Raw genomic sequence first — 20010 nt, 5'->3', positions numbered from 1 at the left:
TTCAGTCTTCCCTGGGCACAGGAGACTCAGTGGTATTCCTGGACTTAGAGGACGTTTATATCACATCCCTGTCCTGCCTGCCCATAGGCGATACCTATGGTCATTGGTCAGCCAAGAGCACTTCAGTTTGCCGTGCTCTTCTTTGGCCTTACCAGCACCCCTCATGTGTTCACGAAAGTGATGGCTGTGGTTGCACCTCATCTGCGGATGTCAGGAATTCCAGTCTTTCCCTACCTTAGTGATTGGAAATATAAAAGGGCCCACTGCAGGCAGTCGCCCCCAACTTCAGACTATGGCAAACCTTCTGCATTCACTGGGGTTCATTATAAATGTGCAAAAGTCATACATGGCTCCTTTTCAGATGCTCCCTTTCATCTGAGCTGTTCTGGACACAGTGCATTTTTGGGGCTATCCTCCTGAGTGGTGAGTCACGATATGAGACCGATGTTTCAGCCTCTGTCCTGGATTTAATTGAGACTGACTCTGAGGTTGTTGAGCCTCATGGCCTTCATGCATCTTTCTTGTGACACTTGCCTGTTGGCATATGAGGGCTCTATAGTGGGACCTGAAGTTCCAGTGGGCGTAGCAATCAGGGGAGTCTCTCTGACATGGAACAAATATTGGAAGGAACCACAAAAGACCTGCAGAGGTGGCTAAAGAACTGAGATTGAGTCTGTGGCAGACCAGACCCCTCCCCCTTCTACAACCAGAGTTGACTGCCATGACAGATGTGCCACTTCTGGACTGGGGCAGCCATTTGGGAGAGGTGGAGATCAGAGGGCTCTGTTTTGTGGCACAATCCGGACTCCACATCAACTTGTCGGAACGATCTGGTTGGCATTGAAGTCCTTTTTCCTTCAATCAAGAGAAGACTAGTACTGGTGTTCACAAAAAACACCACCACCATGTGGTATTAAAACAAACAGGGCGGGTAGCGGTCATGGATCCTTTGTCAAGAGGCTCTGAGCCTCTCGAAATGGCTGGAACATCAGGGCATATCCCTGGTGGTTCAGTACCTGGCAGGCTCTCTAAACGGCAGGGCGGACAAACTGAGCCATTGATGCCTAACAGATCACAGATATTAGCTCCATCTGGAGGCAGTGCAAAGTCTCTTCCAAAAATGTGGAAATACTTGGTTAGATCTGTCTGCCTCCGTTGAGAACTCTCAATGTCAGCAGCATTGTGTGCTGGAGTTTCCATTACAGCTCTCGCTCTGAGACACTTTTGGTCTCAAGTGGAGTTCAGGCCTCCTGTATGCCTTTCCTCCAACACTACTGCTGCCCAGAATTCTGCCTCTTTGGGAGGATCTTCTGTTGCAGCAACATTGCCTGGTTCTGCATGTGAACTTGAAAACGCGTCACTATCATGCGTGGAGATTTTATGTCAATGGTTGACAGCTTTCAACCTTCCACCCAAAGTCTGCAGTGTTATCTTGGTGGCCAGACGTCCCTCCACCAAGATGGTATACGCCTGCTGTTGGAGGAAGTTTGTGGCATGGTGTCCAGATAAGCAAGTTGTTCCCCTTTTGCACCTCTTTCCCAGGTTACACTAATTATTCTTACCTTAAGAAGGACTCCAGCAGGGCTCTGTTTTGCGAACATTGAAAAGTTACTTGTCTGCCATATCGTCATTTCAGAGGTTGCCAGATCCCCTTTATAAATTCCCTATTCTAAAGAGGTTTATCAAAGGTCTTTGACATGTTTCCACCCTCTCCTTTCATTATGCCAGAGTGAGTCCTCTCATTTTTGTTGTATGCTCCCTTCAAGCCATTTCACAACTGTCCTATCAGGCTCCTTACCATAAAAACAGCCTTCCTATTGGTGGTAATACCTGCCTAGAGGGTCATTAAGCTGCAGGCTTTGTCGTCTCAGCCTCTGTACCTTACCATCTACCCAAATAAACTGATCCTTCAAACTAGAGCATCCTTCCTACTTAAGGTTGTAACTCCCTTTCATGTAGGTCAGTCAAGCACCCTGCCTACCTTTTATGCTCCTCCTCACACCTCTACAGAAGAAGAGAGACTTCATCGTCTGGACCCAAAAAGAAGGTTGTTGTTCTACCTTGCTGGAAAAAGAGAGTTCCAGGTGGACGATTAAACCTTTTTGGGTACGCTGGAGCCAAAAAAGGAAAGGCAGTGTGGAAACAGACCGTCTCACGATGGATAGTACTGTGCATCAAAATCTGCTACGCACTGGCCAAAAGTCAAACTCCTGGGGGTATAATAGCTCATTCCACCAGAGCCAAGGCTGTGACCACTGTGTTAGCTCGCTGAGTACCTGTCCTGGATATCTGTCAGGCAGCAACATGGGCTTCCCTGCACATGTTTACCAAGCAGTACTACCTAGGCAGTCAGGTCCAGCGAGACAGGCATTCTGACCATTCGGTCGTACAGGACTTTCTAGTCTAACCCATGTCACAGCCCGACCTCTGGGGAGGTGTTGGTTGGGTATCTATTCTAAGGTAAGAAACCTGCAGGTAGAAGTCTTTATCAGATGAGAAAGTTACTTACCTTCACTAATAACTTTATCATGTAGAGACTCTGATCTAGCTGCAGATTCCTTACCGACCCATCAATCTTCCCCACTCTGTGAACAGATTTCAGAGTGACGGGCTGTTTCCCTTTAAGGGCCCTGGCTTAATGCATCAGTGGTAAGTGTTCTTCTTGGTTCTGCGCTTCTGGCGTGGAAAGTCGTGAAAAGTAACTGACGTCAGCACGCGATGTGGAGCCTATATAGGCACTGCACGTCACTTCTGGTGCGAACAATGCCTTGTGGAGCTAACTATGCCACCTACCAGCATGCAGGGCTACTGCTCATGAAAAATTTCAGAATCCAGTCTCATGGCTGGAAATTATTCTAAGATAAGAAATCTGCCACTAGATAGAGTATGTAACTTGTTCGATAGTGCGAACTTCACAGACAGAGATAGAAACAGGACAGCACAAACAGCAGAGTTTAAAGCTCTCTCACACAGAAAGATTAGTCAAAGCATAGGATGCAACGGTGTAAACAACCGTCACCCAGACAGAGCGGGTACAGCACCAGCAGTAGCAATGGAAATCTCCATCACAGACAGAATGGGTACACCAGGGGCCGAAGAGCAAACTTCAGTCATGCAGAACAGGTAGAGCACATTTCCACATTCAATGTTACCTACAGTTTACAGTAGGTCACAAGCACTTTCAATTTACTATGCTCCCTTTTTGCCTTACCAACACCCTTTGGGTGTTCACCAAGGTGATGGTGGCGGTTGCAGCTCATCTGCGAAGATCAGGGGTTCCAGCCTTCCCCTGTCTCAATGACTGGCTGTTAAAGGCAATATCTCCCCAAGCTGTCGTCTCCCACCTTCAGACTTCGGCAAACCTCTAGCATTCGCTGGGGTTCACTATCAACGTAGGGAAGTCACACCTGACTCCCTCTCAGATGCTCCCTTTTACCGGAGCCGTTCTGGATACAGTGCATTTTGAGCTAATCCTCCCAAGCAGAAAGTCCAGGATATTCTCATGGCCTCCTGCATCCTGCTGGTGACACATGCCATATGGCAAATGCAGGCTCTGCAGTGGGATCTTAAGGGGCAGTGGGCAGAGAATAGGGGATATCTCTCTGACATGGTCCAGCTCTCAGAGGAAACTGCAAAAAACCTGCATTGGTGGCTAATGAACTGCGATTGGGTCAGAGGCAGACCCCTCTCCCTTCCCCAACCAGATCAGAATCCGGACTCTAAATGCTGGAGCTCTGTGTGATGTGACTGGCATCGAAAGCCTTTCGACCCTCCGTCAAGGGAAGGATTGTGCAGGTGTTCACAGACAACACCACTGCCGTGTGGTACTGCAACAAACCTGGCGGGTGGGGTAGTGGACTCTTTGCCAGGAGGCTCTGTGTCCCTGAACATGGTTGGAACAGTAGGGCATTTCTCTGGTAGTTCAACACCGGACAGGTCTCTGAAAGACAGAGCAGACAAACTCAGCCATTGATGACTAGCGGAGCATGGGTGGCTTTCCACCTAGAGGTTGTGCATGGTCTCTTTCAGCAGTGGGGAGATCCTTGGTTAGATCTGTTTGCCTCTGGCAAGAACACACAATATCAGCAGTTTTGCACGCTGGAGTTTCCAAGGTGGCTCTCGCTCAGAGATGCTTTCTGTCCCGAGTGGAGCTCAGGCCTGATTTATGCCTTTCCGCCCACACCACTGCTGCCCGAAGTTCTCAAGAAGATAAGGAACAGCTGGGCCCAAGTCATCCTTGTGGCTCCGGACTGGGCATGGAGAGTCTGGTATCCTGAGCTTCTCAACATGAGCATCAATCCTCTGATCAGGCTGTCCCTTTGGGAGGAACTTCTGTCGCAGCAGCATGGTAGGGTCCTTCACTCAAAACTGCCCACTCTCTTCCTTCTTTCGTGGAGTTTGAGCGGCTTTCGGCCTTCCTCTTAAAGTCTGCAATGTTATTCTGGCTCCCAGGTGTCCCTCCACTAAAACGGTGTACGCCTGCCGGTGGAAGAAATTTGTATTATATTGTAGATAAAATCTATTTATCCTCTTTCTGTTTCCCTTTCTGATGTCCTTTATATTATTATATTATTCTTACCCTTGCCCAGCAGGGCTCAGATCTGGGCACTCTAAAGGGCTACCTTTCTGCTCTGTCTACCTTCTTGCGGTAGCCTAACCAATCGTCTTTAATTAAGACCCTTTGTAAATAGGTTTCTCAAGGGTCTTGTAAATATATTCCCCTCTCTCCTTTCATTATGCCTCAGTGGGACCTTAACTTAGTTCTCAGTTTTTTAATGTGGTCTCCTTTCAAGCCTCTACATAATTGTCCTCTCCTGCTGCTCACAATCATAGCAGCCTTTCATGTGACAATAACATCTGCCTGGAGGGTGAGTAGACATCCAAACCTCCATTCCTTTTGGTTTTCCCAGACAAACTGGTGCTTCGCACTAGGGCCTCTTTCTTGCCAAAAGTTGTAATTCAGTTTCAAGTGGGCCAGTCTGCCACCTTGTCCACTTTCTGCGCTTCTCCACATCCCTCAAAAGAAGAGGAGCAACTCCACTGTCTGGACACAAAAAGAGCGATGTCATGCTACCTTGACTGCACACGAAAGGTTCACAAAAGTTCTGGGTGGACAACCAACTCTTTGTGGAGTATGTTGGATCAAAGAACGGTCAAGCGGTCCAGAAACAAACCATTTCACACTGGAGCAGTCTCTGCATCAAATTTTTTATGCACTGGCTAAGGAGCAGCCTCCTGAGGGCTTAAGGGCTTATTCCACCAGGAGCATCGCCTCCGCTATGGCGGAGGAGCATCGCCCCCCTGCCAGCATCAGGAGCTGCAAACCTTTAAAAATAAAACGATAATAAACAATGTTTATTATCGTTTTATTTTTAATGGGGCAGGGCCATGTGGGGATGACAGCCATGGAAGGGAGTGCACAGATCTCTCCCCTCAGTGCACATGTATGTTTGGCCAGCAGTCTCAGGCAGGCCAAACACACATGCGCACAGGGCTCTCTCCAACCCGGCACTGTGTTGCTGGGTTGGAGACAGCAGGCCCAGGCTCCTATTCTGCGTTGGAGCCCCTCACCAGGGCGCTCCAGCCAATCATAACACTGCTGTGAGTGTCATGGTTGAGCGGAGGGCAGGCTGGGAGCCTGTGTCTGGAGTGCGGCAGTGAGCTTCAGGTAAGTTGTTTTTTAAAAATATTCTTTCATTTTTGTTTTATTCCCCCGGCACGCCACTTTGCCCAGTCGCCAGCTGCGATTACATTCCACAAGCGCTAAAGTTGCGACTCCTGTGTTAGCACGTGGAATCCCAGTCCTGAACATCTGGCATTTTTGTTTTATTCCCCTGGCCCACCACTTTGCCCAGTCGCCAGCTGTGAGTACATTCCACCAGAGCTAAAGTTGCGACTACTGCGTTAGCACGTGGACTCACAGTCCTGAACATCTGGCAGGCAGAAACGTGGGCGTCCCTTCACACATTTACAAAACATTGCTGCCAAGGCAGTCAGGTCTGCAGGTAATTGGCATTTCTCTCCGTTCAGCCCTGCAAGACTTTCTAGTATAGAATTTGTCCACAGCCCACCACCGGGGACAGTATTACTTAGGTATCCATTCAAAGGTAAGGAATCTGCAGCCAGAAGCCTCTGTCAGATGAACAAGTTACTTACCTTTGGTAACGCATTATCTGATAGAAGCAATATCTAGCTGCAGATTCCTTACTGACCCACCCATCCTCCCCACTTGGCAGAAACATTTCTAGGGTTAAGAATGATCCCTTTCAGGGCCCTAGTATGGACACACAGTGTCAATGTACTTCATGGCTCCGCTTTCCTGGAGTGGAATGTCATGAAAAGTAACTGACATCAGCACACCAGGGTGACGCCTATATAGGTGATGTGAATGCCTCTTCTGGCACAGCCGACAAATGGAGCCAATCGACGCCACTTACCAGTGCACAGGGGTACTGCTCACACAAACATCTTCTGGATCCAGTCTGATGCTTAGGAAATTCAAAGGTAAGGAATCTGCAGCTAGACATTGTCTCTACCAGATAATGCGTTACCAAGGGTAAGTAGCTTGTTCATCAACCATGATGACCTGGAAGTGTGCTGAACAATCAGACTTCCCTACCCATTTCAACAGGAGTACATAAATACAGCAACTGCACACTGCAATAACACAGTAACTGTGATCATGGATGAGATTATGCCCCTCATAGAAAAAATGTACTAGAGAAGAAGAATGCACTAGCGGTATATGAATGAACTCAGCGAGGAAAGAAAACACCTCAGACTACTTGAAAAGTCATGGTGGGAAAATCCCTATAGGACAAACCTAGTACTCCTTCGTAACTCATGTGATCCTACAAAAAACATGTCTTTAGAGCAAAAGCTCAATCCACAATGTATCGGTTAGAGTCAGCAAAATTAGACCTAGCAAGCATTTTGTAATAGTCAAAACAGCATCTAAGCCTAGAACTGCTCAAGAACTGTTAGAACTAGAAGAAATGTGAAGAATTTGCACACTTTCTTGTTACCAAAATCCAAGATTTTGAAACTTCCCTTCCTGTGCAAAACACCAACGCAAGTGCCACTCTAACTAGCGAAAAGATCCACTGAAATCTAGTTAAATGTTAGGGACATTACCCAGTCTTAACTTAGAAACACCATCGCCAAAATATACCCCTTCAGCCACTTCCTTGACTCACAACCTGCTAACCTAGCTAAAGAGATGCAAAATGTTCTAATACCTCTATGGTCTAACATTAGAAACGACTTCCTACAACAGGGCTTTTTCCCTAAATGTGTAGAAATAGGGCAAGTTTCCTACTGTTAAAAAAAACGTCCTACTGTCCAGACAACCTCAACAGTTACTGCCAAACTCAGGACTCCCATTCTTGGCCAAAACCCTTGCAAGTTTTGTCAGGGTTTCAAGAAGGAGGGAGCACTGAGTCTGGGACTTCTTTCCTACAAATAACGAGATGATGGGCTTAGACTCATGGCTAATAGATACTCATGCCTACTTATCCTCTCTGCAGCATTCAATGCTGTCAATCACAATATCCTTGTACTCACCTTCAATGGGCAAATGGCTGTCAATGGAAAAGTCTTTGAGTCTGAGTCATACCTGTAGAACCACTCACAAATGATTAAAATGAAGCATGCATTCTCGAACCCCATAAAAACCTCCCAATGCCCAGCTAGAGCTCCTGCACTGTTCAACATTTACTTGGAATAGTTGAGTGATCTCCTTAAGAACTTTGACATACACTATCATCAGTTTGCAGCAGCCACCAATCTGTACTTGAGATTCTCTTCCAGAGCAGACAACTGCTGCCTGTCTATAATTGTTGACAAAACACAAGCCTGGATGTCAATCCATCCTCTATAAAGGGACCAATCTCATTCTTCTCTCACCCAACTTATCTCCAACGCCAACTGAAGAATGGTTAGCTTCAACCATCTTCCTAGACTGCCAAATCTCTAGGCTTCACTCTGAACGGAAAACTAACTTTTCTAGACCACATCAGTGTGATAACCAGATGGGACAACTAACAATTCAAACTCATTTGGGGATATAAAACCTTCCTACCAACCCAGGTCCTGAAAACCGTAATACATGGTGTGGTCCTATCCAGCATTGACCATGAGAATGCAATACTAGCTGGGATTCCCAAAACTCAAATGTTCTTGCTCAAAGCCTCACAACATGCAGCTGCTTGCTGGGCCTCAGGTGCAAAATTGATCTGACTGCATCATTCCAACCCTTTCCTTTCTAAAGTGGTTGTCTGCTGAAGAACGTTTATAATTGCTTGCCTTGTAGAAAGAGAAATTACGTTCGTGTAATTTGTGTAAATTCTGGAATTTTGCATTACTTTTCGCACGCAAAATTTGGATAATTACATTATCATGACAGTTCACATAATTATGCACCATTTGTGGTGAAAATTTACTGTCAACATGCCATTTGCTGTAAAAAGTTGTGTGAATGCGCTGGAACAACAGAACGTGAGTGTCTGTTGCTTTTGGTTGTTCTACACTTTTTTAGGGCAAAATGCATCCTTGCATCAAAAAATAATAGGGTACATTTTGTGCTACAGTATTGTGCGAAATGACAGATCTGCATTTTGTGTAATTACATATAATTTCACATCATTTTGCTGACATTTTGTATAACTATGCAAAAGCAAATTAAGCACATTTTACACACCCCTACTGCTTCATCACATGACTATCCATCCCATTCTGACCATCCACGTTACCTATCCAAAAAAATGAAACACTGCGGTGTTCACCAGCTGCAAACCATGGACTTACTATTACTCAAAATCCCAGTCTTCAGGGAGTAACATACCTTGAATCAGTTGTTTTATAGATGTGCTAGCGGAATCTGAAACTCAATACCACCTGAAATTTTGACTCTAACTTCCATATCAGTATTTAGAGAACAACTCAAAATCTTCCTCACGTCTAAGCTCCTACCAGACCACAACAATAACCAATCGAGTTAAGGATTTAACAATCTGGGTATATAGGTTTATGTAACCTAGCCTTCTTGCACACCACACCGGAGCCAGACATCAAAGAAGACTACACACTCTTGGACTATATTTACTCCCTGAAGTCTGAGATGGGTCAGAGGGTCATATTCCTCCTCTCTCCAACGACTAAGACATGATTTGCGTGTCTGGCTGCACTATTGTTGATGATGCCTTATTGAAATAACCAGGGATGCGCACTTCTCAATACCTAGGAGATTGCTATATGGCCACAGTTCTGATGACTTCTCTGTGTAGAGAATACTTGTGCTTTTATAATACTTCCTTGCATAGGTTATTGTTTTCCTGTGCTATGGAAAGTGCTCCGATGCTCTGCGAGCTAGTTTGCACAAAATAAATGCATCAAATAAAATAAATAAAAGGAAAGAGGATGGTTAGGTAAGTACAGTGTGTGAAAACTGTTTTACTCTTGTTTTATACAACGTATTGCCCTGATTCTGACCCTTAGCCCAGACGTTTACCAACAGGTTGAGGTGTATGGTCTAAAATCGAAGCTATCCCAATTTGTGCTTGACTTCTATGGCCTAGTAGTCACATGGCAATAGGGAGTTACTACCTGCCACACTGTACATTCAACTGTATCTTCCCCAGAGTCCTGTGGAAGTGAATTAATGTGTGCGCCCAACTTTCCCACTGCCCTCCAGTGCACCAACACCAGTTCAAATACCCATACCAACACATTCCAGAGTATGTGCCAGCATTCCCTCCAGCACCTGCACAAACACCTTTACCTGTACACATGCAAGCACCAGTGCTAGAAACCATCGGAAACAACAATTGTGCCTGTGCTGATAATACCTCAACACCTATGGCAGCACCAGCACCAACAGCTGTATCTGAACCTGCACGAAAATCTGTATCAGCACTATGGAGCTCATCCACCCAATCATTCACTACCCCTGGAGTAGATCTATAGTGTTTGAGTTCATGTATTTATCTGTGAGCCAATCTTTTCCTCTGTCTTTGAGTGTATATTCATGTATTTGTTCATCTCTCGCTCTGCCTCCCAATTTAACAATGACAGTTCATATACTTGTACCAGGAAAAACACTGGGAAGTTCACAAGCATATACACCAGCACATGTCTGAGCACCAGCACCTGAACAGGTGGAAGCTCAGTCACAGATGAAAACTCAGTCACCAGAACTATCACCAGCACACGGGTCTTTGCTGACACCTATATAAGCACCAGCTCCAGCATCCAGAGTAGAATTCAGACGGGAACCAGCCCAAGCATCTGAGCCCATGCATGCACTAGTACTATCACTGATGCTAGCACCAACATTCACACCTGTGGTATTACCTACAAAAGTACTAGCACCCAGAAGAACATGTGCACCACATCATGTCTTACAACTGTACCAGCAATTATCCTGGCGTGTGCACATGTATCAATACCAGCACTACACAGATGCAAAAACAAGCCCTGTCATCAATGCTAGGTTCAGGAATTGCACCTTTGCCATTAACTGCACCAAGCCAATGACTGCACCCCGCCAGGACCCGCAGGGTTCTCCTCATGTATGTGAGTAGACCAGAGTAATACAGATCGGTGGGTTCCATTTTGTCCCTGGCCTATTCACCTGCACAAGATGGAGGTGAGGCTGTTTTCTCAGACAGTGGAAGTGTATTTCTGTTATTCGTGAAACTGGTGAGAGGAGACCTCTACACTAAAGTGGGGAAATAATAGACAGACTTCCCTTTAGAAATGTGATTAGGTCTTATTGGTGCAGGAGCAGCTTATGAGTCTTCCTGGGCACAGCCATTTGGGAGATGGTGGAGATGAAGTGTGGCATGCAGTCTCTGTTTTTCTGTGTGAAAGATCCTTTAGGTGGGGCCACATTTTGTCTCTCTTCCTGATCATGTTAAGTGTGGGTGTTGACAGCCAGGTGCAGAGAGCTCATGCCTCTTTGAGCCTCTGTTGTGGGTGCTCCACCCTGGAGACAACCCTGCTTTGAGGCGCTTCACTTCACACAAAGACTATCTGGAAGACAGCCTGGAAAGAACACATAAAAGAACTGAGTCATACTGGTTCTGAAAGTGCAGCCAGATAATTCACATTCCCTCTTTGCTTATTCTGTATAATGGTGGGGACCAGCTGACCTACTTGTTCCATTTCCAAGTTCTCATTGAGCAAGGAAAGTGGCTCTGCTTGGAGTGCCTGAATGGCTGCTGCACAATCAGACCTGGTGCCTGCTTGACAGCCAGATTCCCAGATAGTAGGATGTGACATCACCTGGAGTCCCGACCTGGAGGGAGAGCTGCATCCCTGCCCTGAAGCACCTGTAAGCAGAGCTGCCTGAGAAGAAGAGGAAAGAGTTAGTAAACTCTGCAGGGGGGCCGGACTAATAAGGTGAGCAGGAAGCAGTTGACCTTGGAGCTGTGTGTCCAGGTACCCAGAAGAGGCCCCAGAGAGAGCCACTGATGTGCTCCTGAAATGGAGCAATGTTTCTCTTGCCTGCAGAGAGTAGAGTTGGAGCCACTCTGCTGCCTGATAAGTTCTGACTATGGAACTGTCACCTATGACCCAACCCATCTCATCTTGTCGCCAGAAGAGGGTTGTGACCATTGAGGACTGTTAGCAATGGCAGAGCCTGCCAGTAGCCAGTCCCTGAGTAACAGCCCCGCAACTGCTACCTCGAATGTTGGAGCCAGAGTCCTGCCAGTGCATTGTTGTCCCAGACGAGTGAGGAGAGAGCAGACTTATGATGTGGGCCCGATCATGACCGGCAGAGGACTAAATGACTTACATTGTTGAGAATGACATTGGCACTAGAAACTGTATAACTCAGCGCACACACTCTAAATGCCAGAGGGATAGCACTGCACTTGTACCTGAAACCTGCCACTCTATCCTTACACAGAGTTATGGGAAGATGGTGGGAAGCAAACGCGATTTTACATACAGTGACCCTTCAGCAGTGAGATAGTCATTGTATATTGTAGTGTGTAGTATCTCAATTTTGAGTTTATTAAAGTACTTTATTTTCTAAAAAGATAAGGACTTGGTTGGACAATCAGTTATTTCGCTGCTATGCGATCATTCAGTTATGAGTTTGATGCAACCAAGCATGTAACTGCTTGCCATCGCTACCACTAAGAGCCAAGTGCTGAAGGTGTGGCATCTGGCCCAGTTTGCAGAGCCATACTAGGAGGGACCCTGGGAAAACGGAGGCAAATGGCTCTTCCTCCCACTGTTGTTGTCCAGTAGCCCCGCATGCATCAAGGCACCCCGAAAAGGGTCTGACAGTGTGTGTGTAGGGGTGGGATTGGAGGGGGTCTTTGTTCATAGCTATGGCCGCCCCAACTTCATCAGGCACTGCATATTTGTTGATCTGTGTGCCCTTATCTTCATCTGTCCTGCAGTGTATATATCTACTTACCTGATTAGGAATTCATATCTTGCTTTCCAACTCTTCATACCTCTGTTCATTTCTCGCTTCAGTCATGGTATACCAAAATAAATGCCACTGTTCATTCCTTCCTCTGCCCTTCAGTGCGTCTCTGTTCATCAGTGTGCCAGTCCCATCTCGATGCTAGTTTATATATTTATATCTCTCCCTCTCTAATAATCTCCCTCCGCAGCTCAAAGTGTATTTCAGTCACCTGACTGCTCATATATCGCTCTTCCATTGCATATCTATACATTATTTTGCATCTTTCTCTCTGACCGTTTTTTAGCTAATATTTACATATTTGTGTCCATCTCTCCCAATGTCTTAAGTATTCGTAGGGGTATCTACCACTCCCTTTGTATTCACGTGTATATCTTGTGGTCTCCGCCTTCCTATCCGCCTGTGTTGCAGTATGTAGTTATTAATTGTTTAACTCTGCTTCTGTTTGTGTGTGTGTATGTGCTTATCTGCTTATGATTCCCAATGTACACATACTTGGCAGTACTATTGAGCATTCAGAGGGGAGCTGAAGTGCCCCTATTTCGGTGCGTTGCCTCCTCCAGCTTCACAAACGAGTCTGTTGCAACCTTTCTTATGCTGCCTCATCCCTATCGACCCCAGATACATAAGGCACTGCGCATCCCCATAGGTCTCCTGCTGCATCTGTGTATCTGTATGTGCTATCTCGCAGGTCATACCTTGCGGTGTGCTCTTTATTCTGTGTATTTTATGTATCCAATTTTTCTCTTGCGGCAACTACTGTGTGGCCTAGAGCCTGTATTCACTCTTTGTTTTGTATCAATTGTGTCCATATCTGCCTCTGTCTCTCATCCATAATCCTGCCCATTTGTCCTGCTGTCTTCCCGTATATCTAGCTATTAATGTGTGTCCACCTCACCCTCTGTCTCCCATTCTACACCCATTCACCTGTCCGTCCAGCTCGCCCTTGTTTGCCCGTGTATCTAGTGAATTATTCTTGTTTCAATCTCTCCCTCCAAGTATATACACGTTTATGCATCTGTCCACCCAGACATCTGTCTCCCAGTGAACAGCAGTTCATCAGTCTGTCCATGCATCCATTCATCTACCTGGCTATTTTACCCCCTGTATCCCATGATAGCCATTCACTGCATGTCAGTTTCCGAAGTGCATTCACTGCCCGTCTCTCCCTCTCTCTCCAAGTGTACCACTGTATCTGTCCATCACTTTTCCTGCTTCACAGTGCCCACCCAAGTCTGTCTGTCTCTTCATCTGTCTGTCATTGCACACCTATATCTGTACATCTCTCTTTATCCTTCGCAGTGTACACCCATGCCTGCCCACCTCTCCTTCTACTTCACAGTGTAATACATATCTGCACATCTCTCCCTCTGTCATCCAATGTACGCTTAAATATGTCCCATCTCTTCGTCTTCCTCACAGTATTCACCCATTTCTCTCCGTCTCTCCCTCTGTCTGCCAGTGTACCCTCCTCTGTAGATCTCTCCTTATCCATAGCAGTGGACAAACGTCTGTCCACTACTCATTCTGCCTTACAGTGTAACCCGTGTCTGTCCATGGCCTCTTTCTCGCAGTGTACACACGTCTGTCCACTACTCCTTCTGCCTCGCAGTGTACGCCTGTCTGTCCATCTCGGTCTCTGTCTTCCAATGTACAAACATGTAAATCCATCTCGTCTCAGTCTGTTTGCAGTGCACCTTCATGCCTCTTATGTTACATAATGACAACTGACCCCAGGTCACACTGAGCCATGTTGCGCAGTGCTATGTTGTGCTATGCTCCTTTACGATGCTGTGCTATAACTTCACTTGCTGTGTTATTAAATTAAATGTAAATTTATACGGGTTGAAATCGTCATTTGTGAAGCCAGCTGCCTGGTGCGGGATCTCAAGAGATTCACAATTTACTGCAGATTACCACAAAGTTCCACAAATCAGCAGAGAGCAGCGGAGCCCCAGAAATAACTAGGGTGGACCTAACTCGCCTAATTCCCTGTAGCATGATCCCGTGAAAAAAGGCAAAATTACGTAAGAAAATACGCATAAATACACAAGGAAAGTAACCCACCATTTGGTGCTATTTTACTGTTGCACAATGCACCCTTGTCCAAAATGGACCCGAGGATACATTCTGTGGTAAGAAAACTGCTCTAAATACAGTAGAAAACGATGGCCGACTGCCCTTTGCGCCGTCTAAGTTCATTGTTCTGGTCTCCTAGGGAGGATTTCTGTGCCAAATTATTCATAATAATATGAACGCACGTATTTATATAATGATGATAATTTTGCATCGAAACAGTAACATAAAATTACCAAAATTACTCCAGCGTAAATAAAATGTGGCCCTGGCCTGGAGGTAAGCACGGAATACACTCACGAACCACAAGTGACAGTAGCACACATTACCACAGACCAGACTAGAAGTAAGTACCAGAGAGCATCATAGAAGTGTAAGAAGTACAACTGAGTACCTGGAGTACCAGAGAAAGCCACGAGTTACCACAAAGTGCCAAGACGTGCCAAAAAGAATGCAAAGTACTAATGAGAACGTGCTGGTGTCACGAAATAGCACAGAGTCCGACGACATAATACAGGTCGGTCTTAATTTTTGCCGGTGGTTGCACGTGGTGGGCACCGGCACTCATTGTAGGAACTAGGACTTATTTTATCTCATGAGACTTTGCCCCAGAGCAGAAGAGAGAAATCATAAAAGAAAGAAAAGGGAGGAAGAGTAAGGTAGAGAAAGCGGTAAAGAAGATGCGGGGTGAAAAATAAACTGCAGGAGTGAGATAAAGCAAGAAGAAGTGTAAGATGGTGGGAGAAAAAGGCTCGAGATAGAATGAAAACTTGGCAGCCCTTGTATTCAGCAACATGGGCATTTGACTTCACTTATTTTTTACTTATTCTCTATTTCAGCAAATGAAGCACCGCCACAGATTATTAAAAGTACAAGTACCGTGGAGCACACCACAGTACTGTAAAAATCACACTGTGTTGCAAAGAAGTAAAGAGAAGCGAAGATTGTCACAGCATTCTAGACTTCCAGACTACGACAGAGTCTCACAGACTCAGGTGGCGTAACAAAGGCCCCCGCAGCCCCCGCGGTAGGTTGGTTTGGGGAATTGGGGGAGCGCGAGCTCCGGGGGCACTCTCAGCACAGCACCAGGCCTGAGAGAGTCCAGGTGGGGGAAGGAGGCTCCATGTTCTACGCAGGTGGCCCCCTCCAGTTTCGTTACAGTACTGTACTGACTTTCATTGAGTACCGAGTATCCAGGCTACGAGAAAATAGCAGTACAATAATTACGGCGTGCTGTCAAGTACCACAGAGGGCCTCCAATTACGGACGAGTATCACGGAGTAATCCCAAGTATGCAGGGCGCCACTAAAAACCTCGAACTCGCGCATACTGATACGGGGTGGCCCGCAGCACCGCAGTTAGAAGAGGCGCTGTACAATCACATCAGCTTTACTGCTCCCTGAAGCCCCGGCCGCGAGGATCGGCGCCCACCCCTCACGCGGGACGCGGTCCTTCTTCCTCTATCCCCACTTCTCGTTTTTTCTGCTCCTTATCCTCCCTGCCCGCTAGTTTCGTCCATCCTCCGTGCCTCATCACCCCCTTCTCACTCTTTCCTTTGCTGTCTTCCTTCCTTGCGTCCCCTTCTTCTCTCTTTCCGGTTTCGCTTGTAATGTCTGTGCTCGTTGCCTCAGTCCCTTCTTTCCTCCCCCACAACTTCCACTTCTCTTTCCTTTTGCACATGTCTCCCTGTATAACACTCTCGCTTGTTCCACCTGTGTCTTTTCCGACTTTGGTATTACGTGCTTCATTTCTTACAATTTCATTTACGTGCTTCATTTCTTACAATCTCATTTTCTCTCCATTGTGTTGCCCTCCTTCCATTTCTGTCTTTCTTTTTCTCGGCCTTTTTTCTTCCTGCCACTATCCTTTTCTGGTTTAGCTGTTCCCTCTCTCTGTTTTAGCATCACTATGTTGCCTGCTTCCGAAAGAGAACACAAAGGATGGGGGCGTGTGTGTGTTTCTGTCGTGAGGGGGTGGGGTGGATGGGGTTTAAGAGAATCATAAAAAGGAAGACGGATGGGAGAGATCGGGTGTTTTTTTTTAACCCAAGCCCGTCTTCCGGTCCATCTTCTCTGCTTCCCTTTACTTTCTATTTCTCACCGCTCCCTCCAGTATCTTACCTATGTTCATTCTCTCCTTTTTTAAGCCGTCTGCCTTCCCTGTAAGCCTCCCCCTTTTATTTTTTACTTTGATTCGCCTGATTGTGAATTCCTGGTCGTGATTGTTCTCATCACCTCTTTTTTTCCCTACGTTTATCTCTTTTTCTTTCCTTGGTCCTCTTCTCCCCCCCTCCCTCCCCCCCCCCCCCCCCCCGCTCTCCCAGTGCCGTCTCTGTACCCCACTCTTCCCTTTCCAGTGTTAGGGATTCTCCACTTACCCTCTAGCTCGTCCTCCGGGATGTCGATGGGCTGGTGGTCGGTGAAGAGGTCGGGGATGGTGTATATCCCTCGATACATCAACGCGGCGGTCACCGGGTGGAACGGCATCTCTGCGCGTGTGGGGGTCCCAGTCTATGCGCTCTGCTCTCATGAAGCGCGGAGACCCAAGCACGGAACGGAAACTGGACCCACCGAGGGGACCGGACCCTGCCGCTATGAGAGGGGGTCCCACAAGAGAAACCCCTGTTGCATGTGCTGGTCTCTGGAAACGGTAGCCACCCCCTCCAAAAGTGGCTTGTGGTGGACGTCCTTAAAGAGGTGATTTCAATCTGCTCTTGGGCTGAGGACGTTTGTACCTTCTCCTCTCCCCCCGTCTGTCAGTCCGTCACGTACCCAATGGTGGGGACCCCTTTGACCTGGCGTCTTGCAGATCCTTTTACTGAAGTGCTATCTACCTGATTTATATCTATTGACTTTCAGTGGTTTTGACTCTCCCCCGAGTCTTGGGATACATCGGTTGTGTCTTTTCGTGGGTTTTCCTTTGCCAAAAATTCAGGCGGTAAAACACTCAGTGACGGTCAACCCCTTGATCTGCTTTCTTACGGTGTTACACGGGTGGTTGGTTCCACCTGGTCTGTAGCAGTTGAGTTTTGTGCTTTACACCCTTTCCCAGTCAGGTCCTCATCAGGCACCAAAAGTTAAGCAATCATTTGACCTGGCCTCGTATTGCTGTTCTTGCTGAGGCGATTGTCACCTGATGTGCATCTGTTGTTTTTTATACCTACCAAGTACCAAGTCTGGTACTCAAGCAAGCACTGAAGGTCCGCCAACCCTTTAACCTGTTTCCTTCTGATTGTTCTTATAGAGGTGACCTCCAGCTGATCTGCATCGGTTGTCTTTTTGTACCTTTTACTCTTCCCCAGTCTGCTACTGGGACAGCTAATTCTTTTCAGTTTTTTGACCTGAAGTCTTCTGGGTATTCTTACAGGAATGATTTCCACATAATCTTAATTTGTTTTCTCTTTGCACCTTCCACTGGATCTATACGCTGATACTCAATCACCAAAGGGTAGCTGAAGCGTTTGATCTGGTGTCTTGTGGTTGTTCTTACAAAGGTGATGTGAATCCAGGCCGGATTTATTGTCTTTTAGTAGTTTCCACTCTTCCCCAGTCGTGTGCTCAACCAAGCAACCAATTCTGGCCAGTCTCTTTTCGTCATGTCTTGTGGTTGTTCTTTCCGGTGTGCTCTTACCCTTATCTGCATCTGTTGTACCTTCTAGTCTTCCTAAGTCTAGTTCTCAATCAAGCACCCAGTGTTGGCCAACCCTTTGAACTAGCATAGGATATTCTCACAGAGATGATTTCCAGAGGCTCTTCATCTCTTGCCTATGTTTGGCTTTTGCTCTTACTCCAGTCCGTGCTCAACAGCCCATTGTTGCCCAGTTGTTCCAATAGGACTTCTGGTGGGCAGCTTTGAAGCTGTTACTTCCTCTGCTATATACTTGTTTTTTTTTTTTTTGTAGCTCCCGCTTCCCTCAGTCTGTCCATAAATCAGACGCCCTGTATGAGCTCCGATATAGGGTGGTGAAACCCCCAGGGAATGGCATCACAAACTTCTTGAAACACGCTGTAAAACACACCTATTAAAATCTCTGGCGTTTGGATGCTGGTTATTGGTAGAGTGTGGTTGTCCTACATCTCCAGGGCCTCAGCGATTCATTGACGGTCTCTGCTCGGAAATCCTTTCAGTGTAGAATTAGATCCCTGTGTGTTACAGGTGCCATCAGCCAAAACTCCTGATTCTGGTGATTTGCGGTGTCCAAAAGCGCGCCCCGCTGCCCTCAATGTCCCAATTAACACACCAGCCTCACCGTGGTTACCTGAGCCACTCAGGGATTTCCCACCTGTTGAGAGGTATTCAGCCTCGCGAGGGCTGCCTCGGGTGCTTGAGGATCTCTTGACCCTCTAATGTGTCGTGTCAGTTGCTCGCAGGCCACCTCATACTCTGGGGGGTTGCCTCAGACCACCGAAGGTTGTCTCATGCCCAGTATCGCTTCAGCCCTCCCTGCGCCAGATTAACATCACAAGAATTGCCTCATTCTCTCGAGAAGCCTCTACCTCAGCCATGCGCGGGTTGCCTCACCTCTGGAGGACACACCTGCCTCAGTCCTCCGAGGATCTTCTCAGCCTCCCTAGGGTTGCCTCGGTCTGTTGAGGGTCTGGGTCAGAATGCAGCATTAGAAAGAAATCCCGCGTCTCGAGCGCAGAGGCAGCAGACGAAGCCCTGGGCGCAGAGTTTAGCCCCCGGCAGGACTGGGTCAAGTAGAGTCCCGTTGAGATGTAATGTGGCCACAGTAGGAGCTCAGAGCAGTGCGTGTCTCTGCCGTGGTGTCTCTTGCCTGTAGTATGTGCGGCTGCCGCGCACACTCCCTCCTCTCACTCCCTCCCACAGCCAGAGAGACCAGCGCCAGGGAGACAGCGACATAGAGAGAAACACGCGGGGCTGATGGACAAGAGCTGCATACTCCGAAGCAACACACCGCAGAGCCTGTTCACACACGCACAATATAGAAACACACACGCATAGACCTCCACACACATAAACACAATCACACTGAGCAGGCGTGCGCTCACAGACACACGCCCACACAAACACACAAGCAACCACCACAGAGACAAACACAATCACGCACACAACCACACACACGCACTGTCACACGTACAGATTCACAGTCACATGCGGGATGGAGCGTCATGGTCTCGGGCCACACTAGAGGGATGCAGTCTCCACAACCTACCCCCCAACATCTGCTCATGCAATAGCACACACACACACCTGCACATGCAGTGGCAATCACACACACACATCTGCACGTGCAATGGCAAATACACACCGACCCCTGCACATAAAATGGCAAACAAACACACACACACCATCTTCACATGCAGTGACAAAACACACAGTGATATTCGCTGATGTGGAGGAGGCGTGATGGACTGCACATTGCGGAGGCACCCTTTTTACAAGCTTCTTCCAACACATGGGGACTCACACAAATACACACCCCACATACACTGATACAAACACTAGTCGAGAGGAGGTGCGATGGAAAG

The 20010-nt window shown here is 47.1% G+C and overlaps 1 protein-coding gene across 1 annotated transcript in view; it reads right to left on the bottom strand.

The window, feature by feature from the left end:
- Positions 1 to 19304, bottom strand: part of CABP7 (calcium binding protein 7) — an 840279-nt gene extending 820975 nt beyond the window's left edge. Inside the window, exon 1 of the mRNA XM_069212590.1 lies at positions 16896 to 19304. Coding sequence (XP_069068691.1) covers positions 16896 to 17004 — 109 coding nt within the window. The 5' untranslated portion in view covers positions 17005 to 19304. The remainder of the gene's footprint in view (positions 1 to 16895) is intronic.
- Positions 19305 to 20010: the final 706 nt, after the last annotated feature.

The sequence above is a fragment of the Pleurodeles waltl genome, chromosome 11 (assembly GCF_031143425.1).
Source record: "Pleurodeles waltl isolate 20211129_DDA chromosome 11, aPleWal1.hap1.20221129, whole genome shotgun sequence".
Taxonomy (NCBI): Eukaryota; Metazoa; Chordata; class Amphibia; order Caudata; family Salamandridae; genus Pleurodeles; species Pleurodeles waltl.
This window is presented reverse-complemented; position numbering and strand designations above follow the sequence as displayed.